Below are 24,976 nucleotides of genomic sequence, written 5' to 3'. Positions count from 1 at the left end.
AAATAACACTCTGCTTTTTCATTCTGCGTGCCAGAGTGAACAACTTCTCATTTTCACACATTGTACTCCATCTGTCAGATTTTTATTCACTCTCCCAACCTATCTGTATCTGTGTGCAGCTCCCTGTGTATTCACACTGTTCTTTCCAGCTTATCTTAGTGGTGTCTGTGAATTTGGATACTATGCCTTTGTGCCCCTCAAGTAAGTCATTGATGTAATTGCAAAAGGTTTAGGCCCCTGCACAGAGATCTCGAGAATCTGGAATGTGTAATTTTTTTTAATGCTCACTTTTTGAATTTCTTTTCTTCTAGATCTTTCTCAGTGTCATTCAAATTTAACAGAGTTAACGCAGCTTTTACAAAATATGGAAGTTATTCATAGGACATACTCAGCACCAGTTATAAATGCTATTCAGGTATGTCGGTTAGGTAATTTTGATCACCTAGTGACCCAGAAACAAATAAACACTGCTTTTGAATGCAAAGTGTGAATTAGGGTCTCAAATAAGTGCTCTTGCATTTAAGAGTTGTTTTGTAATGAAATGTCATTTTCATTTTCTTTCTCCTTTGTAAAAGGGATATGTTTTTGAAAGTCCCAAAAAGGAAAAACCTGTTCAGAGAAGGTGGCGCACCAAGAGTTTTGGGAAAGATGCTAAATCAACACTACAGGTAGTGCACCATTAAAGTGACGTTTATACTTTTAGTATTAGTTTATAATGCCAATGTCATAACTTCTTGTACAGTAGTTCTAGTCACCATCTACCTTGCCATTATCAATCTTGGGAACAAAATTGGTCGTGATTAACTGTCAAAGCAAGTTCATTTGTCAATTAATATGTTTGTATGCCTCTGTATTAATTACATTCACCTTTTAACTCATTAACCCCCACTTATACAATTGCCCTTTCTTATAAGTGTAGTGACATGTTTTAAGGAATATGTTGATATGTCCACAGTATGCTGTGATGTAACAGTGTGCTCTGTGATGAGAGACTCTGCTAGAAGTTTGGGTCTAGAGTAGATTAGGACAGAGAAACCAACTGCACAATCTTCATGGATGTTGTGTGAAGAAACACCTTGTGGTCTGGCCTGTGCCTATCTGAACAGAGAACCCCATACTACAACAACGAGCATGCACATGTGCATATGCACCTTGGAAGCATGAATACTTGTAGCAATTGACTTTAAAGATTATGACCTGGCATTTTTGCATGGAATTTAATTATTTATTACGTGTGGTCCAGGTGTCTATTTCAATGTTAAATCAATTCTAAGTGGTAGCAACATTCGCTGAGGCTTAATTTGGGGGTAGAGATTTTATACTTCAGTGGTTAACACTGCTGTCTCTTAGCGCCAGGGACCCAGGTTCGATTCCAGCCTTGGGCGACTGACTGTGTGGAGTTTGCACATTCTCCCCGTGTCTGTGTGGGTTTCCTCCGGGTGTTCTGGTTTCCTCCCACAGTCCAAAGATGTGCAGGTTAGGTGGATTGGCCAGGCTAAATTGCCCGTAATGTTAGGTGTATTAGTCAGAGGGAAATGGGTCTGGGTGGGTTACTCTTTGGAGGGTCGGTATTGACTTGTTGGGCCGAAGGGCCTGTTTCCACACTGTAGGGAATTTAATCTAATCTACTTGTAGATCAAGTAGTCAGTTTATCACCACTTAATTAAAAAGCTTGTTATGCTTTTTGGACATTTGATTCTGTTTTTGCTAATGTACAATACTATTTATGCAATTTCATTAAGGTAACAATGCTTTCAAAAGAATTCTTTTCAGCCAAAATGTATCCTGGTGAGATGTAATGTTTTTATTTTTTCTTTAGGTTCCTTCTATCTCGGCCAGTCCAATGCGATTGCATGCATCAAATCCTAACCTCTCTGAGGTATTTCAAGGAGAAACCAAACCTTTTTCAGATGGTTCAGATCTGCCTTCAGATTATTCAAAACTGCAAGAAGACTTCTGCAACATTGCCCATGAAGGTAGTAATGACTTTCTGTATTTGCAGAATACTAAAATGTAGAAATCATTATTTTTGAACATACTTTGGATCACAGATACTAACAGGAAGTCTTTGTGCTGTTTTGGTACTTCAACAATACATTAAAATGTAGTGCATTTTCTAAGGTTCATTTTATGCTGCTGTTGAAATGAAAATTGATGCCGCATTACTGATAAGCTTACACTATAGTAGTACAAATATTTATCCTTTACAGCAAGTTCAAATAATGACTGCTATAAAGTGAAGAGACAGTTGCCCATTTACAGCAATGATTTAGAACTAATCTTAGACTGAGTAGAGATGAAGATAGAGTGAATAATGTTTTGAATCAGTTTTGAGACACAGTAGAATTTTACCATGGGCTTTGAGCCCTGATGTAGGGACCAGATAAAAACCTTGGGTCCACGTCTGCTGGGAACCAGATTTAGTTTCCCCAGAGATGGCCTCCACGTTGCCCACCTTAGGGCAATTAAGACATTGTGCACACGTGTATGTGTATGTGTGTACTGCTGGCTCCATGAGAGGGATGACAACTCTGAAATCTTGGGCAATCCATTGACCGCCGTGGCATGTCTGAAGCAAGGTTGGGATTGATATGGAGGAGCCCTCTGAGTTAAGTGAAAAATGAAAACGTCAAAAGGGCCAAACAAACAGGCCCCTTTAATTTGAAGGGAAACCCTCCGGATGAGTTGGTTCCAGCTTGCACTCCCCAGTTGTGTTGTGTAATTTGATTTCAAAGACCTCCAGCCACCCCTCTTGATCCTTCTGGGAGGTCAGCTCCAAGTGGATATGGGATTCTACATGAGAGGATCTGCTCTGCTATCAGCAAACTGTTAGCCAGCTGCTAATACTGCCTGTTTTTGGGAGCTTAATGAGTTTCATTAGCTACCTGCCTCTGGGGCGCGCAGTGTCTCTGATGACTGCCATACATGAAGAAGAGACCCCAGTGGTGAGCATACATTGGGGAGTTGCCCTGGCCCAAGTTCCCAACTTTGTTGATGCTCCTGCTTCCTAACCTGCCACTCCAGGAGCAGGAAAAACTTTCTCAGTGTGGTGTTTGGGGACAGCATTCAACTGGTCAGTCTAATTTAGTTATTTCCATAGTATGCTTGTGTGTATAATGAGGTAAATAAATAGTTGTCCTCTGTTTAAATCATCTTGTGTTATCTTCTGAACACATGTAAATTTTTAAGTAATCCCAATAACCACAAAAAGGAGACCGTATTACCTAGGTAAAGCAATTGCTTTGAACTAATCATTGACCAAATTGAATTAAATGCTCATTGCTGAAATACATACTGTTGATAGTATAAGTGCCAAATGTCTTTGCTGCAAGATAGTAGAGGGGAGTGAGCGGACTGAAAAAAGATGGACTGAATAATATTTTACATGCATTTCATCAGATTTTCTGTTTGTCGTAAACTTAATTTGGAGAGGGGAAAGAAAGATGTCCATGTCCACATTTTATGTTTGTCCAGCCTATGCCCTTCAGTGACATTATATTAATTCTATGGGAAAGAATTTAGCAAAAATGGTTCAGAAGGTGCTCTCTGTTTTGGTTAACTTCACAATGTTTGAGCTATCTTATTGTCTCCCAGTAGCAGGTTGTTGAATTTCTGATGTAATCATTTAAATGTCATGAGTATTTGTCGTGATCAGATCCTGACTCTTAATCCTGTTTGTTTCCCGACATTTTTCACCAGTGTGTCTCAAGTAAGCGTTCCGAGGTTTTAGGAGATTTGAACTCTTAACCAGAAGGTATTCCAGGGCTAAAGGTTGCACCTCAGAATCTTTTGCACGTCTTCATTAATGGGCAGCCTTGAACTGGCTGCATAGTTGTTTTCTGATTATGACTGCTTTTCTTTTGAGAGGTTGTAGCAGGGAATGCATGAGACAGGGAAGCGGTCTGTTGATGATTTCCATCGTCATGATAATTATCTGTGATGTTCAGTTATATATCATCGAATTTTATGTGCAGATTTCCTGCCCATACCTGTGTGGAATATTCAACTGCTGATAAAACTAGGGCCAAGTTGCTTTCTTCATGGTCTGAGCTTCTGTCCAGATGGTCCCAGAGAATTGTGGATAAATAGATTCAAGTCTTCCTTTAATTACAGATTACCATTACCATTAAGGGCTCAGAGAATTACTGTCACTTATAAAGCTCAATGGTCTCAAGACTGCACAACAGGGGAGCCTGTTGTTCAGTAATCAAGGTCTGCTAACTTGCTTAGTGCATTGTACAGGAACTTGTGGTTGATCAGCACAGTTTTAATATGTGGTTTGCAGCCTAGTAGCCTTGAAGTTTTCAGCAGTATATGGTCCCTTATTAATATGCTGTAGGTAAGCCTGGAAAAGCTACTGATGTTTTGCCTTAATGCCAATAAAGAGCTTTGATGTAGGTTGAGAATACATTTCCCTGAATGCACTCAAATGGCATGAGACAACGACTTTATGTTGTGTATTAATGAAACAAAGACCGTAGAATGCCTTTTTTTTTATTACTTGATATATTACCATCACTATTACTTAAATATGTAACAGCAATTTTGTAAAATTTGATCTCAAAATTGGGGAGTTTTTCAAAAATGGAAGACGCACTTGAAATTTGTGTATGAAGCTCAGCAAGCCTATTGGGTAACTCTGTCCTACGATAACTGATAAGGTCTTTTCCAATATATGTACCTGGCGTGTAGGATTTAGTTCTAAACATTTTTTTTTTAAGATTACTATAGGAAATCGCTTTTTTTTTCCTCTAAGCTATTGATGTATTAAGAAACACAACAACATTGTAAAGTTAACAGTTACTCAGTTTAAGATCACTAGAATCCATGTTGTCAGCTGATTTTAAAAAAAGGGTATCCATGTACTGAACCTATGTTCCTCTGAAACACCAAATTTCTTATCCACATCAAAGTACTTAAGAGAAGTCATAAGGCTGAAATAGCCTCAGTCCATAAACGGTCCAGTGTGTGGGGTAATCCATTTGAGCTTCATTCTTGCTGGTTTGAGGAGACCTCTGGATCTACAAATGAGACTATTTCTCAGTGTCAATTTCTATGTACAAGTCAAAAGCCATTATTTAAAAACTGGTTTAGTTTTACCTGTGAAACTTTAGTAATTCTTGAAGCCCAGTTCTGTATAAAGTTGTTTTTTTTTCTATTTATTAGTTCACTCTGCTTTAAAGTCTGTGTTCAATTCCTTGGTAATTGAAAAAGAAAAGTTCAAACAGTTGATATCAGAACATGATGCTTGCCACGCACCATCTGCACAGATAATTGGTCTGAAGACTGCCTTAGCCTCGGTAAGTTTTTAAGTCAGTACAACAGTAACAAATATGCTGTTAGGTTGGATACTTTTAGAAAAATATAAATAAGAAGCAGTTCTTAAAGTTTATTTTTTTTTAATCTTTAGTTTAACAGAATCAGGCTTCTTGAGTATGAAATTTATTTTGAATAATTCCAAGTTTGTGATTTATTGATGGGAGAGGTTCTCTTCATTGTACTTTACTAATTTGAACATATTTTTTGCTAATGACTTAATGTTTCAAAGGATTTTGGTCTTGAAAATTTTCAGGTGGTGGAATTCCACCCAATCCATTTTATTACCATAAGCCATTAATTGATTTTGTAAGTAACTTTGGGAAAAGGACAATTCTTTTACTTGCATTTATTTTTAATTGAATGTGAGCAGTGCTGGTATAGCTAGTATTTGTTGCCCAACTGTTACTACCCTTGAGCCAAATGACTTGCTCAGCCTTTGATGGATTGATTAAGAGTTATTTACTTTACTGTGGATCTGGATTCACCTGCAGGCCAGACCACGTAAAGGGCATTAGTGAACCAGGTGACTTTTGTTTTTTTTTAAAAAACCTACTTTCTAATCAACTTGCTCAGACCTGTGGAGCAAGTGGTACTAGAACCCAGGTCTCCTGAGCCAGAGATAAGGACACTGCCACTGCACTATAAGAGCCCAACCAGATGGCCTATTATGACAATTGCTGATTGGTCTCTGTACTGATGACCATGAGACTACTTTCAATTCCAGATTTATTGATAAAAGTTAAAATTCCAGTAGCTGCTGAGGAATTTAGCTGGCTTTAAACCCATGCCTGCAGAAACCTAACCTTAGCCTTTTATTAGTCCACTGAGCTGATCACTAAATCACTGTCTCCCTCATAATAAATATTTGCCTTTATTAATAGCAGTCTTGCTTTTAATTTGGAAGAGATTTGGTATTGTTAGCTGCCTGACACTCAGTTGCAGTTATGGCAGTGTTGATTATCTGAAGTAACATCCTTTGGGTGAGATGCTGGTGCAGCCTGTTACAGTTGGATATTAAAGATTCCATCATGGTTTTGAACAAGAGTTGGCATTCAGGCCAATATTCTTTTGGTATGCTTTTCAGTCTATTGATTTTGGTTTAAAAAATGATTTTTTGACAAGCGTTTTAAGATATTTCTCTGTATGAAGGTATTTGATAAATGCAAGTTCCTTGACTGATCTGCCTTTATATTTTTCTGCAGATTGTTAAAAATTTGTTCCAAAAAGTATTTGTTTTAAAGTGGACATTAAATTGGAGTTCCACATGTCCTACCGTATAATGCAATGTGTTTGCTTTGGTGTTGCTCAGAAGTAGAGTGACACTGAGCTGCTAATTTGGTCAGTCTCTTTTTAAAGTCACTGCTTAGGTAATTATAGCTAAGTTTTTGCTTTTAAAACTGAGGTAATGAGGTAACGGTTAGTAACTTATGCAGTTCAGATCAGCAATTAACCTTTTTTTAAAAATTGTTCTGTATTTATACAAAGTGTGATATCTGGAAGGAGATTTATGCCTGTACTAAATAAGCTTTTGCTAATTATGCATAATTGTCAACTTGTTTGTCCAAATTTGAAGATATGTCGGAGCTCCTAAAGTGTATCTTCGTTTATACATTTTTACCATTATGGCTATTGTTGATCCTTTTTATTAAACTTATTGCTTTGCATTCTCTATAGAAAACACTCCTTTCATCTGTTTGTCTAATCTTTCATCTGACAATCAACAGCCTAATATTCTAATAATATGTAGTTTCTGTAAGTAACACTCTGCCCTCTTTATAGAATTTAATAAACCCTCCCTATTTTGTCATTTTCTGCTATTTTTACCAAAGGAACTATGTATTTTTAGAATCATTCAAGTTTAAAAAGCTGCTATACAATAATGAGTGCTGAACTGAAATAAGCAGCACAAGAGCATTAAGTTGCACCAAATTGAATTGTTTTAGCCTATTCAGTATGCTGACTTCTATTAACAAACTGTGCAGAGTTTAAAATATTTTTCTCAAAATATGAGTGGTATCCTGCTGTGGTTCTCCTGTGTTTGATGATGCCTTTTTACATATTATTCACTCACCATTAGCTGCTGATTTGGTCAGAGGCTTCATGAGAATGCTTTCACTACCTATAAGTTGTCATAATGAATCAAAAACTAGTTTTTCAAATCTGTTCATATCTAGAACTTGGCCTTTATGTTCTTACATTGTATAAATCAGTAATGAATATTCATATAGGTACAAAATTATTGAAGGGAATTTTAAGACCTTTCCCCTTGACAGTTGCAAAACAGTCATGGAATGTTTGTTCGACAAAATCTAAAGCCCACCTCCATCTTGTCAAACAATCCTATTTTCTATTTAGCCAAGGAGGGACATGTGATCATTCTGAAGAGGTTAGATTAATGGTTCTGAAATAATTGGGGATATTTTAATCATAATTTTTGGGAGTGTTTTGAAGTCAAGCCTCCCACCCGTTGTTCAGGAAGTTTAATATTGACGTGAAAGAGACAATGAATGGCTCTTAATGGGACTGGTCAAATTTCTCCAAGATGAATTGGGGCTCAATGCTCACTGCTTTCCCAGTGGTTTTGTGTGAACATTTGCTGTGGGAAACTTACTTCCATCGGCAACTTGGGTCTGAATTTTCATGCCTGGATTGGGAACCCAGAATTATGACACTTGCTGACTCTGCAAACTTGACCTGAGGGAAAAATAACTGTCACTGAATTTTGAATCATCGTTCTAGGGTTTTTGTGGGAGTCGGGCAACCTAACCCGGATAGGGTTTGAAGACAGCCCCACAGATGGCTGGTTGCTGAGGTGGGCCTTTGAAAGACTGACCTTGATGCGCTCTCACTTTTTTTCCCAGCTGTTTAAAAAAAATGCAAAAATAATTCCTTCAGCTCGAATCCTTTACATGCCCAAATCATCCTAAAGTTCCCTATACTTCTGTGCTATTTCATGCCACTACCTATGGCCCCTACATGGTCTCTTGTAGACTCCATGCCAACTTAGGTCACCACAACATATATGTCAAATTATTCCCCCATTCATCACCTTTTGCCTTGACATCTTCCATGCCAACTTATCTGGTATTTTCTATCAGCAGGCCTTGGGAGATATGTTCAGATAAAATAAAATCCTTGTGCCTATGATGAGGCAGCAATTGTTTTTGAAAAATCCCTTTACTTTATTTAACTTCCTTCAAATATCTTGCGGAAAAATCACATTTGTATTTATGGACCCACTTCAAAGCACCCCACTATGATCATAGCTCATGAATGAGGTAATAAAGCAGTAATCATATAATGCTAATCAAAATAATAATTCTGACTACTATCAACAGACAAACTGAAGTAGAAAACACTGAACTTTTGAAAAATGTGGCAGATAGTTTGCCTACATATTTAAAGGGCAGGAGATTTAAATGTCTTGATAGCTCTCTAGAGAATTCCAATGTGCTTGACAGTTTTAAATTAATTATGCACTTCTCTCATACATTCATGGGAAGTTTAAATAACATGAAAAAGCACCTGACTTCTTCCAAAGGTAACCTGGGTCCATGTCTAAATGGATACCTTGCCTTGATCAGGTTGGAGAGACAGTTAGAGGCAATGAGGAATTTGCAACAGCAAGGGTATGTGATGATGGCGGTTATAGGAAAGGGGAAAAGTCACAGATGCAGTCACATAGAGGGGTTAACTCCAGGAAAGGTAAGAGAGGTAGGCAGGTAGTGCAGGAGTCTTCTGTGTCTATCTCCACTCAAACAAGTATGCTGTTTAGGAAAATGTAGGGGGTAACGGATTCTTAGGGGAACGTGGCACGAAAAGCCACATTTTTGGTATTGAGACTGGCTCTAATCAATGAGAGGTACATTGGGTTACAAGAGATCAAATGTGTGTGGGGACTCTCTAGTCTGAGGCACAGACAGATGTTTCTGTGGCCAGCAGTGAGAAATCAGAATGGTGTGTTGCTTCCCTGGTGCTAGGATCAAGGATGTCTCAGAGAGGGTGCAGAATGCTCTCGAGGGAGAGGGGCCAGCAAGAGGTCATTGTATACATTGGAACCAATGATATAGGGAGAGAAAAGGTTGAGATTCTGAAGGGAGATTAGGCGGAACGACCACTCCCTTCGTGACTCCCTCGTCAGGTCCACACCCCCCACCAACCCAACCTCCACTTCCGGCACCTTCCCCTGCAATCGCAGGAAATGCAAAACTTGCGCCCACACCTCCTCCCTTACTTCTCTCCAAGGCCCCAAGGGATCCTTCCATATCCGCCACAAATTCACCTGCACCTCCACACACATCATCTATTGCATCCGCTGCACCCAATGTGGCCTCCTCTATATTGGGGTGACGGGCCGCCTACTTGCAGAACGCTTCAGAGAACACCTCTGGGACGCCCGGACCAACCAACCCAACCACCCCTTGGCTCAACACTTTAACTCTCCCTCCCACTCCACCGAAGACATGCTGGTCCTTGGACTCCTCCATCGCCAGAACATAACACGACGGTTGGAGGAAGAGCGCCTCATCTTCTGCCTGGGAACCCTCCAACCACAAGGGATGAACTCATATTTCTCCAGTTTCCTCATTTCCCCTCCCCCACCTTGTCTCAGTCGATTCCCTTGAACTCAGCACCGCCCTCCTAACCTGCAATCCTCTTCCTGACCTCTCCGCCCCCACCCCACTCCGGCCTATCACCCTCACCTTGACCTCCTTCCACCTATCACATCTCCATCGCCCCTCCCCCAAGTCCCTCCTCCCTACCTTTTATCTTAGCCTGCCTGGCATCCTCTCCTCATTCCTGATGAAGGGCTCTGGCCCAAAACGTCGAATTTCCTGTTCCTTGGATGCTGCCTGACCTGCTGTGCTTTAACCAGCAACACATTTTCAGCTCTGATCTCCAGCATCTGCAGACCTCACTTTTTACTAGAGAATAGGGCCCCTCAAAGATCAGCAAGGCGGCCTTTGTGTGGAACCGCAGAAAATGGGGGAGATACTAAATGAGTATTTTGCATCAATATTTACTGTGGAAAAGGACATGGAAGATATAGACTGTAGGGAAATAGATGGTGATATCTTGAAAAAAATGTCCATATTACAGAGGAGGAAGTGCTGGATGCCTTAACGGTAAAGGTGGATAAATCCCCAGCACCTGATCAGGTGTACCCTAGAACTCTGTGGGAATCTAGGGAAGTGATTGCTGGGCGTCTTGTTGAGATATTTGTATCATCGATAGTCACAGGTGAGGTGCCGGAAGACTGGAGGTGCCACTGTTTAAGAAGGGTGGTAAGGACAAGCCAGGGAACTATAGACCAGTGAGCCTGACTGCAGTGGTGGGCAAGTTGTTGGAGGGAATCCTGAAGGACAGAATGTACATGTATTTGGAAAGGCAAGGACTGATTAGGGATAGTCAACATGGCTTTGTGCGTGGGAAATCATGTCTGAAAAACTTGATAGAGTTTTTTTGAAGAAGTAACAAAGAGGATTGATGAGGGCAGAGCGGTAGATGTGATCTATATGGACTTCAATAAGGCTTTTGACAAGGCTCCCCATGGGAGACTGATGAGCAAGGTTAGATCACATGGAATTCAGGGAGAACTAGCCATTTAGATATAGAACTGGCTGAAAAGTAAAATACAGAGGGTGATGGTGGAGGGTTGTTTTTCAGACTGGAGGCCTGTGACCAGTGGAGTGCCACAAGAATCGGTGCTGGGCCCTCTACTTTTTTGTCATTTACATAAATGATTTGGATGTGAGCATAAGAGGTACAGTTAGTAAGTTTGCAGATGACACCAACATTGGAGGTGTAGTGGACAGCAAAGAGTGTTACCTCAGATTACAACAGGATCTGGACCAGATGGACCAATGGGCTGAGAAGTGGCAGATGAAGTTTAACTTAGATAAATGCGAGGTGCTGCATTTTGGGAAAGCAAATCTTAGCAGGACTTGTACACTTAATGGTAAGGTCCTAGGGAGTGTTGCTGAACAGAGAGACCTTGGAGTGCAGGCTCATAGCTCCTTGAAAGTGGAGTCACAGGTAGATAGGATAGTGAAGATGACGTTTGGTATGCTTTCCTTTATTGGTCAGAGTATTGATTACAGGATTTGCAAAGTCATGTTGTGGCTGTACAGGACATTGGTTAGACCACTATTGGAATATTGTGTGCAATTCTGTTCTCCTTCCTATCAGAAGGATGTTGTGATACTTGAAAAGGTTCAGAAAGGATTTACAATGATGTTGCCAGGGTTGGAAGATTTGAGCTATAGAGAGGCTGAACAGGCTGGGGCTATTTTACCTGGATCGTCGGAGGCTGAGGGGTGACCTTATAGAGGTTTACAAATGGCCCGAAAATGGGAAACTAACGCCACCCGACAGAGTGACACTCGCGAACAGCTGTACTTCTTGCATGAATGCCTAAGGAAGCAGGCACTACCAAATGTCTTAAATGTAAATTTCTCCTTAACACCCCACTAGCCAAAAGAATAGCAGAGCAAAACAGCTGCAGAATGCTTAGAGAAATGATTGATTATGCCCACAACAGACTCTGTAAATACAACTGGGAAATTTTGCACCAAAAATCTTTACTCACTCATGCAACAGACCATGAATGGACAGACACAGTACAACAAACCATAGGTATTAGACAGCGACAAACACTGGAAATCAATAAAAATTAGACCTGCAGAAGAAACTTGACAAACTTACACAAAGTAAAAACACTGACAAAACAGAAGCATAGATAAAAAAACTTACCTGACCGACCCTTAACAGACACTGAAAACGCCGTCTTAGTAAGAGGATTAAATTACAATTACCCGGGCGCAGACAAAGATTTCTTAGCAGCATTAGAAACAACACTAAAACACAACCAACTCACAGACGAAATCCAGCAAGCCAACAGACAGATAGTCGCACTAACATTAAGCAGAAAAATGGAAGGAAACACACTCCATACACAAGAAAGGAAAGCACTGGAAAGACTAGAAAAAATAAAAACATTGTTATCCTACCTGCAGATAAAGAATGCTTGACAGTCATTCTAAATCGAAGAGACTAAATTGAAAAAGCGAACACACTACTTACAGATACCAACACTTACCAATAAGTGGCGGTAGACCCAATCCCACAACTAGAGAACCAAATCACAGCCTTACTCAAAAAACTTCAGAAATCTGAGAAATAATTAAGACCAACTTCCAAAAAATGAAACCAGATGGATCCAACACACCATGCTTCTACAGATTATCCAAAATTCACAAACCAGGAGCCCCGCCTCAGACCCATAGTCTCGCTACCTGGAACACCAACTTACAGATTAGCCAAGGAGCTATACCAAAAACTAAAATACTGAGTAGAAGACTCACGCCATCCACTCCACCCAAGAATTCCTGAAGACCATCAAAGACACTAAGATAGAAGAAGATTAAATAATGGTCTCCTTTGATGTAACAGCACTGTTTCCATCAATCAACATTAACCTGGCTGAGGAAACGCTGACTACACTATTAGAAGACTCAAAGACACACACATCAAACACCACTAACTTCTTCAACAAGGACAGTATCGTCAAGCTATTGGATCTATGCCTTACCACACACTTCACCTTCAACAACAAAGCCTACCGACAAACCAACGGAACACCCATGGGATCGCCGATATCAGGGTTCTCAGCAGACGCTGTAATGTAGAGACTCGAACAAATGTCTCTGCCAACCATTCAATCCAAGCTTTGGGTCCGCTACGTGGATGACACCTTTGTCATCACTAAACGAAACAAATTAGAGGAAACCTCCAAGACTTCAATAATACCCCTATTGGCATAAAATTCACTCGAGGAGGAAAATAACAACAAATTGCCATTCCTAGATGTCACAGTAGAGCGAACAGCCAATGGGCAACTTCAAACGAGGGTCTACAGGGAAACAACACATCCGGACCAAATATTGAACTACAGAAGCAATCATTCCAACATTCACAAACAAAACTGCATCAGAACATTATTTCAATGAGCCAACACACACTGCAGCACAGAGAAACTACCGAGAGCAGGGGAAAATCACCTATACCATGTATTCAAAAAGAATGGGCTCCCAATGAACACAGTCCGCCGATTTCCCAGCAACAAAGCCAAACAAGCAGACAAAACATATCCAGAAACCCTAGCCACTCTTCCCTACATCAAAGACATCTCAGAAATGACTGCAAGACTATTCCGATCCCTTGGCATCATGGTAGCCCACAAACCCACCAACATAGTAAAGCAGCAGCTAATGAACTTGAAAAACCCTGTACAGACAACAAGCAAAGCTAATGTCATTTACAAAATACCGTGCAAGACCTGTAACAAACACTATATTGGACAAACAGGCATAAAACTAACCACCAGGATACATTAACACAAACTAGCTACAAAACGACATGACTCTCTCTCTCACTAATATCCTTGCATACAGATGAGAAAGGACACCACTTCGACTGGGACAACACATCATCTTAAGACAAGCCAAACAGAACTGGAACTCTATCAACAAACACATCAAGTTAGACCCCATCTACCACCCCTGAGAAAAAGAACAGGAAATGACATCAGCAACCCAAAGAAACCCAAACATATAAATAGAAAGCAGAAATCATGTACACTGCTTCGCCTGAGGTCCACTGAAGATGTTACCTAGTAGGGTGATGAAACGTCTGGTAATGAACCTCCCAGCTCTGCAAGCAAACCTACATCCAGAAGCTTAACTTGAGCTACAAGTCTTCTCAAAACTTGCTAAAATTTACAAAATTATGAGCGACATGGATAGGATAAATAGACAAAGTCTTTTCCCTGGGGTAGGGGAGTCCAGAGCTAGAGGGCATAGGTATAGGGTGAGAGGGAAATGATATAAAAGAGGCCCAAGGGGCAACTTTTTCACACAGAGGGGGGTACGTGTATGGAATGAGCTGCCAGAGGAAGTGGTGGAGGCTGGTACAATTGCCACATTTAAAAGGTATTTCGATGGGTATATGAATAGGAAGGGTTTGGAGGGATGTGGCAGGTGGGACTAGATTGGGGTGGGGATATCTGGTCAGAATAGATGAGTTGGACCGAAGGGTCTGTTTCTGTGCTGTATATTTCTATGACTATGACTCTATCGAGTACTCCAGAAACTTTATAGCTTCAACAAAGTCTGAAGTACACAAATTATGTTTTGAACATTCCACTGGGAAATCCGATCTGACTGAATTTGTAGCTGCCTATTTAACATGTGAACATGACACTTGTATGCCATGCATTTGCAAAATACGAACTGTCAGTGTCCTACCACACTCCCATTCAGGGACAAGATTTCTGGATTTATGCCTTTGACACCATTTTCTCTAAGATGCAAAGCCTCCCCGTCGATGCAAATATTTGGGCCCTCTGATGCATTGTAACTACATTTTGTGATTTTTATACTCTGAGCTGCCAACCTTTTTAATATAAATCGAATTTCACAGTATTGAGCAGGCTAAATTATATCTTGAATTGAGCGTTGATGAAAGGAAAGATACTGCATAGGAAGACAATATTTTCAGGATGACTGGCTTTAACTGCTAGAGTGCAAGAATTAATACGCGGGCCTCAGCTATTTATAGTCTGTAGCAATTTGGGTGTGTGTGCTCAGTTTGCTGACGGAGCATATTTAGACAGGTAACTTAGCTGTGCAGTGGATGAAGAGAGGCTGCAAGGGGATTATTGACCACACAAGTGATTAGGTGAGAAGGTAGCGGATGGAATATGTTGTGTAAAATTATCTGTCTTGTTATGAAGACTGGGAAAGCTTTTGGTTCTAAAGTGAGGCATTTGTAAATGCTGGTATTCAGAGGGATTTGCAGCTCCCTTAGCACAAGTTATCTGAAGTTAATATGCAGGTGCAGCAAACAGTGGAGAAGATGTGTTCAACTTTGATGTGAGAGGGTTGAAGTATTCATGTAATCAAGGCTAGCTGCAATTATGAAAACACAAACAGAAATTCCTGGTGAAACTCAGCTGGTCTGGCAGCATCTGTGAGTAAAAAAGCAGAGTTGATAGACCGAGATCCTTAACTCTTCATTTGTTCTAATGAAGTGCCTTCAGGTTCATAAAGTTAACTCTGCTTTCTTCCCACAGATGCTGCCAGACCTGCTGAGTTTCACCAGGAATTTCTGTTTTTGTTTCTGATCTCCAGTGTCCACTGAGTTTTGTTTTATTATCTTGCTACAGTTGTATAGGATCATGTCTTGTTTACTGTGTGTACAGTTTTGATCATCTTAAGAAAGGAAGTATGCACTTGCTTTGGAAGAGTTGCAACAAAAAAAACCTCGTGAGATTGATTCCTGGAATGAGAGAGCTGTCTGTCCAATGAGAAGAGATTGAGCAGGCTGAGGCTGCATTCTGTGGGCTTTAATAAGATTTAAGAGGTTGTCTCATAGAAACATAAAAAATTAATAGAGGATAGGCCATTGCTGAGAGATTCTTTTCTTGAGCTGGAAAGTGTGAACTGCAGTCTTACTCTCAGGATAAGCATATGGCCACTTAGGACTGAAGTAGGAAATTTCCATTCTCCTTTCTAATTCTCCAAGCATTAGATGCTAAGACTGAGATGGATAGACTTGTGGGTATCAAAGAAATTAAAGATGTTTGGGATTGGGCAGGAAAGTGATTTAAAAAGTTCAGCCTTAATCAAATTTAATAGCAGAGCATGCCGGAGAGGTTACATTCCCTTCTTTTTTCCTGTTTCAGCACTCCCCTAACTGGCCTCACATCCTTCATAAATTTGAGCTTACCTAGAGCTCTGACCATATCCCAATTCCCACCAAGTTCATCTCCCTTCACAGGTTCTGGATCAGTGGTGCTAGAAGAGCACAGCAGTTCAGGCAGCATCCAACGAGCATCTGCAGTCATTGTTTTTACCTCGTTGATTTTATCCCTTCACAGGTGCCAGTTTATCAATTTTACAACTCCAATAGTCTTAATAAGCTGAGAAACTTGCAGCATAATCAAACAATATCTGCATGCTTTTATAAAAGGGACTTGTATTTGACCAATCCAGTACTTAGATGGATATGAAACGATATTGATTTGATACAGTAGAATTGGATTTCCAACAAAAGGCGTTCAATAATGTATCACATTAAAAGTAAATAGGCAAGATAAGGGCTTAAGGAATTTGGGGTAATATATTAGTGTGAATTGAGGATTTGTTAATGGATAACAGGTTGAGTATTGGGATAACCTGAGCATTTTCCATTTAACAGGCTGTGCCTGGTGGAATATGCAAGGGTCAGTATTGGGAGCTCAAATATTTTCAATTTACACTAATAACTTAGATGAAGACATAAATGCAATATATTCAAATTATCTGATGATAGAAAGCTAGGTGTAAGGAGGACACAAAGGCTGCAAAGAGATATAGAGAGGTTAGGTGCATGGGCAGCAAGCTAGCAGGTGGCCAGGTGAGCAGTAATGGTTGCAGCCATTCCTCCTTCCCGTTTCAACCTCCTCCATTGGCCAACAAAGATTTCATATTTGTGTTAGCATGCAGCTAAATGCAGTTAACTTATTTCAACTTGCTTTATCACCAGGAGAGAGATCATTCTCCAGTTACAGTCCATAAATCCATCCTGCTTCTGCCAAAACCACCTCCCTGAAATCCAGCTGGTTTGTGAATTCCATGTCTGTGTTCCTTGTTTTGAAGCTAGATAATTGTAGGCAATGTTTTTAAATCTACAAGTTTATAAGGGTGTATGTCAAGCAGGAGGCAGAGGTCTAGTTGACTAGTTCAGTCTCGTTCGATGAAAATATTTATTTCAATTCAAACTAGTTCCTCCTTATTAATTATTTCTTGAAGCTTGGTTCAAGTGTAGTGGAGGGAATGAGCACTGCAGCATTTTAATGGCATTTTGTTTGCAACTATTTCAGTTCATATAAGTTCCAGGTCTGAAAAATCAAAGGATGGAAGTTGAAAAATTATCAATTGTATTATACCACTATTGTGGTAGGGCATGAAATTTGTAGATTTTGATAATCACAGTGGCTTTAATACAGAAACCTAGAATTCAGGTACAACAAACAACTTAGAAGGCAACTCGTAAATTGACTTTTATTGCAAAAGGGTTAGAGTCAAGAATGGAAATGTCTTGCTGCATTTGTATAGGACTTTGAGGAGATCACACCTGCGTACACAGCTTTGATCATTGCGTGAATATTGGTAGAGAAAAGCTTCTCTACATTGACTCCTGGGATGAGAGTTAAAGTTACTCTATGATAAGAGGCTGAACAAATTGGGCTAATGTTATTTGTAGTTTAGAAGAATTAAAGTTGATCAAATTGAAACACAAGGTTAAGATGGGTGTACACTGAGACAGAGTTGTTCTGCTGACTTGAGAATCTAGAACACATGGGATACAGTCTCAGGATATGAAGCCAACCATTTAGCACAGGAGGAATTCCATCATTCCTAAGGTTATACATCTTTTGAATTTTTCTTTAGCCCAGTTTGGTGGATCTTTCATAACTGAATATTTTTAAGGCTGAGATAAACAAGATCGGCCTCTGGAGGATATGAGAGCTATGGTGGGAAAATGGGCATGCAAATGACATTTAAGGCAGAAAAATATGTACTGTTCAATAGCAGAGTAGGCTCAAGATTTACCCCTGTTATTTCATATGTTCTTAAATTGCTGACAATTACTCCTTACTCTATAATTATCTACAGCACTTAATGTTCACGATCTTTGCACTCCTCCAATTATGATTGACCTCCATCCCTGACTTCAATCACTTTCCCATTTATGGCTGTTACTTCAGCTGCCTAGACTATAAATCTCCTGACTTATTGCCTTAATAACTCCATTTTTCTAGCTTTCTTATCTTAACAGTGCTGATTATAAATGCAGAAAATGCTGGAGGAACTCAGAAGGTCTGTTTCCAGTCTCTCAGCGGAAGCATTATCATTTGAGTTTTCTCTCAGCATGACCTGCTATTTCTGGCATTTATGTTATTATTTCGGATTTACAGTGTTTGGAATTTTTTTCCTTTTATCTACCTCTAAATGCTATCATTTGTCATATGGCTTGATGTCACATTTTGTTTGAGGTTCCTGTGAAGTGCCTTGGCATGGTTCGCTATGTTAAAATTGCTGAATGAATGCTATGTGAAAGTTGGTGATTTTTTTTTAGTACTTCAGACTGATATTTTTTCCACACTCCCTTCTCATGAAGCACTGCTCCTGACAAAGCAATCAAGTTAAATTTGTCTTTATGGTTGTTCTTAAGCACTGCAACAAAAGTATAAAACTAAACACAGTTTAAGAATGTAAAATGTTAAAGTGCAGCATTATCAGCAAATTGTCACTCTCACTTTCCGTTGCATTTGATACCAATAATAATTCCAAGATTTTAAGCTTACAGTTTCAACTTTGTGCTGCAATCCTGCGTTTGTCTTTTGCAGTTGTGATTGAGTTTAAGAAGACGACTAGAAAAAAATGTTACATTCTATTGGGATAATGTCTGCAACTCTTCGGCAATTAACACACTCAGTCTGTTTGTAGTACAGATTGTCTGCTTTTAATAATTAATACTCTGTGTTTCCTTAATGCCTTTTATTATTAGGCTTTAGCTCAGAATGCAGAGCTCAAAGGCCGGCTGTGCAGGATACATGCTGAGTCTAGACTGGTAGACCCAGCTGTCACTGTATATTCAAGTCCAGGTTCAGTTAAGGTGGGTCTGTGAAAATGATTACAATTATAACCATCATGTTCATACTGAATGTTCATGCATCACTGAAATAGTTTGAATGCCTGCAAATGGTGCAATTAAGTGATAAATGTGTTATCGTAAACCTCAACCTCATCTGTAACGCCATTGTTCCTGCTGTTTGTAGCATTCTTTAAAAAAAAAATTCAATTTCTTGCTGCATTAGATGTTGGTCACTGTTCTTAATATGAAAGGCTACTTAAAACTAGTGTAGCTGAGACAATGACCAGATGTCCAATTTAAAGAATTAAATTTTTTTATAAACCTTGCTGAAACATTTTTTAAAATAGTGTTTAGACAATTTTCTGCTTCAGAGACTGGATGCTTGCCAGTAAGCTACTTTGAAAATGAACTTAGTACACCAAAAGTGGCTTCAACAAATGGAATCTACTTTCCACATTTCATTTAGTTTCTCTGGCTCACTAAGAACTGAGAGATGTGGGTATAAATTGGTTTAGTTGCGATATGAAAACTATTCTACTTATATTTTGAAGCATCAATGAACCATCTCTTCTAGTGTGCCATTTCCAATTCTGATGCCTATCGTTTTAAATGTGCCAGCTACCACACTATTAGACTGCATTGTGAAAAGCAAATGGTCTCCAGTAGTTTATGGAAGAAATCACAATTACAGCCGTCATTGAATTGCAATGCTACAAATAGTAACGAAGCTGATCACTAACTATAAAACTGGTAACTAGAAAGGCCTTTACATTTAATTCTTACTTGGGAAGTGTAACACTGAGAGTTTGCTTTTTGATGCTTTTGGGACGGTGGTTCTTGAATCAGCCCTTGTCTGAATTTAATGTCTGACCCAGATGACATTTATCCAAGACCACTCTACCTCAAAATCCTCTGATCTGCCTTTGGTACTAAACAGATGCACGGTGTGTTGAATCATCATGCCCCTGGACAAACGCATTTCTTTGTCCTTGCTAAATTTCTAATGATTATGGTACGATGTATTGGGGCTTTCATGACAGAAAGAAAAACTGGGTGGGGGGAGTGGGTGTGCGTGATATCCACTCTTGGACTCGGGAAAAGCCCTGACAGAGATCAATGTACAAACAGGCTGTCTGTGTACCTCCTTGGTCCATAGGCTTCAGCTGCATGGGAAAACCATCTCCCAGTTCTCCAAATTGCATGTCATCAAGACTTTGATGTTGATTGCTTTTGTTTCAATGATGCTAGATCAAAGTTCTGGAATCTTTGCTTCAAAACATGGTGGGAGTGCTTTCATAAATTCTGTAAAAGGAAAGCCTACCAGTGTCACCTCGGTGCAGTTGAGGAGAGATGATAAATAGCTTCCTAAACCAGCAGCAGCCGCATTCCAAGAATCTAATTAGAAATAGTTGCTCTAAGTAAATGTTGTTAAACAAGATAGAAATCTAGTGATTAACTGATTTACCTTTTGTGTCTTTGTTTCAACTCAAGTATAAATACAGTACTGTTGACCAGCAATTTATGAAAAAGGTGTGGGAAGAAGGCAATTGGATTTTCAGTGGTTTGTTTGGTATCTAGAATACTTGTTTGTAATATGCATAACAATTTTCATATCACAGCTCCACAACATTGCATGGTATCCCAATGCGAGTTTTCCATACAGCAAAGAAACAACTATTTCTGACATTATTTGAAAAGATGCATTAACAATTCTCTGACCTGAATCTTACCTGAAACGTTTTCTTTAGAATGATTAAAGTGGAGACTTACTTTCCAGAAACAGTATGCCTGTTGTTAATATCTCTGCTATTCAAAAATCAGTCAGTGCGTGCAAAGTTTGTAAGTTTAAGTTATAGCCTTGTGATCATTTTTTTTTAAAAAAGTATTTTTATGGATTTGGCACTGAACTAATATCATTACAGAAGCTTCCAGGTACAAATTATAAACCCAGCCATATGAAATTACAACAGCTTTTTATTACAAGAATCTTAATGCTAGTACATTAGTAGAACAGGACGTCAGTTGCCCATGGCCAGGTCATGAATAAGTGATAGATAACAGATGTTCAGATCAATTCAGCTTAAGCTGAGCTCTGGTTCAGGAGATATTTGGTCAAAAATCAGATGGTGTATGAAGAGGCAGATGGGAGAATTTCTGGAGGAGTTGGGGTGGGGGGCGGTGTAGTGGGGTATGGGGAAGGTGGAGAGTCAGAGGGTGAATTATAGGAAATGCTGTCTCTCACAATATGATGCATAAATAATTAAATACAACAGAAATATTTAGAAATTGATGGTTGTGACAGAGATGTACTTTGTGATTGAGGTGTCACCTTGAAATTATGCATTTGGAAACTGTCTCTGTTTATGCAACAGGAATTCTATATAGATTAGATTACTTACAGTGTGGAAACAGACCCTTCGGCCCAACAAGTCCACACAGACCTGCTGAAGCGCAACCTACCCATACCCCTACATTTACCCCTTTACCTAACAGTATGGGCAATTTAGCATGGCCGATTCACCTGACCTGCACATCTTTGGACTGTGGGAGGAAACCAGAGCACCTGGAGGAAACCCACGCAGACCCGGGGAGAATGTGCAAACTCTACACAGTCAGTCGCCTGAGTCGGGAATTGAACCCGAGTCTCTGGCGCTGTGAGGCAACAGTGCTAACCACTGTGCCACCGTGCCGCCCACCATATAGTTACACAACGTTTAGGAAATTGACAAGAATTCTTATTGGAAACATTGTTGAGGATAAAAGTGCAAGTCAGCAGTAATAACTACAAAATAGTCTGACTTGTGTGTGTTTATATATTTAACAGTAATCAACTTATCATCAAATGTGAAGTTTGTCAAATGCATTAATAGGTAAACACTTGATTTGAAATGAAGAGACGTGTATAAATATGAGAGTGAGCTTGGATGTGATTATCTGAAACCAATCAAGAAAACAGACCTCAAGGGCCAAATAATGAATTGTTGTTAAACACAAAGTACAGGAAAACCTCAACAGGTCTGGCTGCATCTGTAAACAGAACCATAGAAGATAAGAGCAGGAGGAGGCCATTCGGTCCTTCCAGCCTGCTTCGCCATTCATCACGGTTATGGGTGATCATCCAACTCATAACCTAGCCTAATCCTGCTTTCTCCCTGTAACCTTTGATCCCATTTGCCCCAAATGATATATCTAGCCACCTCTTGAATACATTCAAGGTTTTGGCATCAACTACTTCCTGTGGTAATGAATTCCACAGACTCATCACTCTTTGGGTGAAGAAATGTCTCTTCCTCTGCATCCTAAATGGTCCACCCTAAACCCTCAGACTGTGACCCCTGGTCCTGGACAAACCCACCATCGGGAACTTGCACCCTGCATAACCCCATCTAGTCCTAAAACAAGCCTAGAGTCAAGAGTCTGATGCTGGAAAAGCACAGCAGGTCAGGCTGCATCTGAGGAGCAGGAAATTCGACGTTTTGGGCATAAGCCCTTCATCATCCTTTGCCCGAAATGCTGAGTTTCCTGCTCCTCAGATGCTGCCTGACCGGCTGTGCTTTTCCAGCACCACACTCGATTCTAATCTTCAGCATCTGCAATCCTCACTTTCGCCAAAAATGATCATAACCTTGTCAAACTTTCCACATCAAGATAATTGTTGTTCCAGTTTTGGTGTTCTTTAATAATAAAATGACTACTGTTTTTCTAACAGCCTGGTAACCTTAGTAATTGGTCACTGGCAATGAAGTTGTGATAGCTAGTATATCTTTCAGTGCAGTTAACTTCTATATTTAGAACTGGGCACCTAGAGTCATAGAGATGTACAGCACGGAAACAGACTCTTCGGTCCAACCTGTCCATGTCAACCAGATATCCCAACCCAATCTAGTTCCACTGACCAGCACCCAGCCCATATCCCTCCAAACCGTTCCTATTTATATACCCATCCAGATGCCTTTTAAATGGTGCAATTGTACCAGCCTCCACCACTTCCTCTGGCAGCTCATTCCACTCACACACACCACCCTCTGCGTGAAAACATTGCCCCTTTGGTCTCTTTTATATCTTTCCCCTCTAACCCTAAACCTATACCCTCTAGTTCTGGACTCCCCCATCCCAGGGAAAAGACTTTGTCTATTTATCCTATCTATGCCCCTCATAATTTTGTAAATCTCTATAAGGTCACCCCTCAGCCTCCGACGCTCCAGGGAAAACAGCCCCAGCCTATTCAACCTCTCCCTATAGCTCAAATCCTCCAACCCTGGCAACATCCTTGTAAATCATTTCTGAACCCTTTCAAGTTTCACAACATCTTTCTGATATGAAGGAGACCAGAATTGCACACAATATTCCAACAGTGGCCTAACCAGTGTCCTGTACAGCCACAACATGAGTTCGCAAATCCTGTACTCAATACTCTGAACAATAAAGTTAAAAATCACATAACACCAGGTTATAGTCCAACAGGTTTAATTGGAAGCACACTAGCTTTCGGAGCGATGCTCCTTCATCAGATGATTGTGGAGGGCTCGATCGTAACACAGAATTTATAGCAAAAATTTGCAGTGTGATGTAATTGAAATTATACATTGAAAAATTGATGTTTCAGTTACATCACACTGCAAATTTTTGCGATAAATTCTGTGTTACGATCGAGTCCTCCACAATCACCTGATGAAGGTGCATCGCTCCGAAAGCTAGTGTGCTTCCAATTAAACCTGTTGGACTATAACTTGGTTGTTGTGTGATTTTTAACTTTGTACACCCCAGTCCAACACTGGCATCTCCAAATCCTGACCAATAAAGGAAAGCATACCAAACGTCGTCTTCACTATCCTATCTACCTGCGACTCTACTTTCAAGGAGCTATGAACTTGCACTCCAAGGTCTCTTTGTTCAGCAACACTCCCTAGGACCTTACCATGAAGTGTATAAGTCCTACTAAGATTTGCTTTCCCAAAATGCAGCACCTCGCATTTATCTGAATTAAACTCCATCTGCCTCTTCTCAGCCAATAGGCTCATCTGATCGAGATTCCATTGTAATCCAATATTATCCTCTTCGCTGTCCACTACACATCCAATTTTGGTGTCATCTGCAAACTTACTAACCATACCTACGACAAAAATTGAATATCAAGGGATGAGTGATAATATAAGAAAATGAATCTTGTCCAAGTGAATAACAGAATTAAGGGTAAAATGGTTCCTGTTTTTTAGGTTTTTTAATGTTCTGTTATTACAACTCCAGTTTCTACAGAGTAAAAAGAAATCTTTAATTATAATCTCAGGTTGTGAAAAACATTAGTAAAACATTGTTGGTGGAATTCTCTGCTACAGAAAAAAGTTAAGGCCAAATGTTTGCAAGGAGGAGTCAGATATAGTTCTTCAGGATGAAGGGATCAACGAGTATGGGGAGAAAGTGAGAATGCGGTGTTGAGTTTAATGATTAACCATATCATATTGAATAGTAGAGCAGGATTATCGGGCTGAATGCCCTACACCTGCTTATGTTTTGTATTGTTTTAAAAGATCAGCGAGGTTTATTTGGACAGGTGGGATTCTGTATGAATAGATGTCATTTGAATTTCCGTAGTAGAGAAACTTCTAGAAACAAAGTTATATGGACAAATATGGGTTAATTAGAACCAGCATGGATTTCTTAAGGGAAAGTCCTGTTTAACTAAGTTGCTTAAGTTCTTTAAGGATAATATTGCTGATGTGTACGTGGACTTCCAAAAGGTTTTGAGTACAATGCCACGCAAGTTTCTGGGAAAGTTGTAGCTCATGGAATACAGTGAATCGTAGCAATGTGAAAACTTTGTGTTAGAAACAGAGTCGTGGTTAATGGACACTCTCAAGGCTGGTGGGATGTTTGTAGTGGGATTTCCCCAGGAGTCCTTTTTCCTAATTTATATAAATTATCTAGATGTTGGAATGCTTGAGGGCACTGTGGAAGT

At 39.9% G+C, this 24,976-nt stretch overlaps 1 protein-coding gene across 2 annotated transcripts in view; it reads left to right on the top strand.

The window, feature by feature from the left end:
• Positions 1–24,976, top strand: part of osbpl3b (oxysterol binding protein-like 3b) — a 222,673-nt gene that overhangs the window by 101,855 nt on the left and 95,842 nt on the right. The window contains exons 8-12 of one of the 2 annotated variants that reach the window (XM_060824590.1): positions 312–415; positions 576–668; positions 1,820–1,976; positions 5,167–5,300; positions 18,934–19,041. In XM_060824590.1, coding sequence (XP_060680573.1) covers positions 312–415; positions 576–668; positions 1,820–1,976; positions 5,167–5,300; positions 18,934–19,041 — 596 coding nt within the window. The remainder of the gene's footprint in view (positions 1–311; positions 416–575; positions 669–1,819; positions 1,977–5,166; positions 5,301–18,933; positions 19,042–24,976) is intronic. The other variant, XM_060824591.1, reaches the window with a different exon arrangement.

This window comes from Hemiscyllium ocellatum, chromosome 5, assembly GCF_020745735.1.
Source record: "Hemiscyllium ocellatum isolate sHemOce1 chromosome 5, sHemOce1.pat.X.cur, whole genome shotgun sequence".
Lineage (NCBI taxonomy): Eukaryota > Metazoa > Chordata > Chondrichthyes > Orectolobiformes > Hemiscylliidae > Hemiscyllium > Hemiscyllium ocellatum.
Note: the sequence above shows the minus strand (reverse complement) of the source record. Positions and strands in the feature narration are given on the sequence as shown.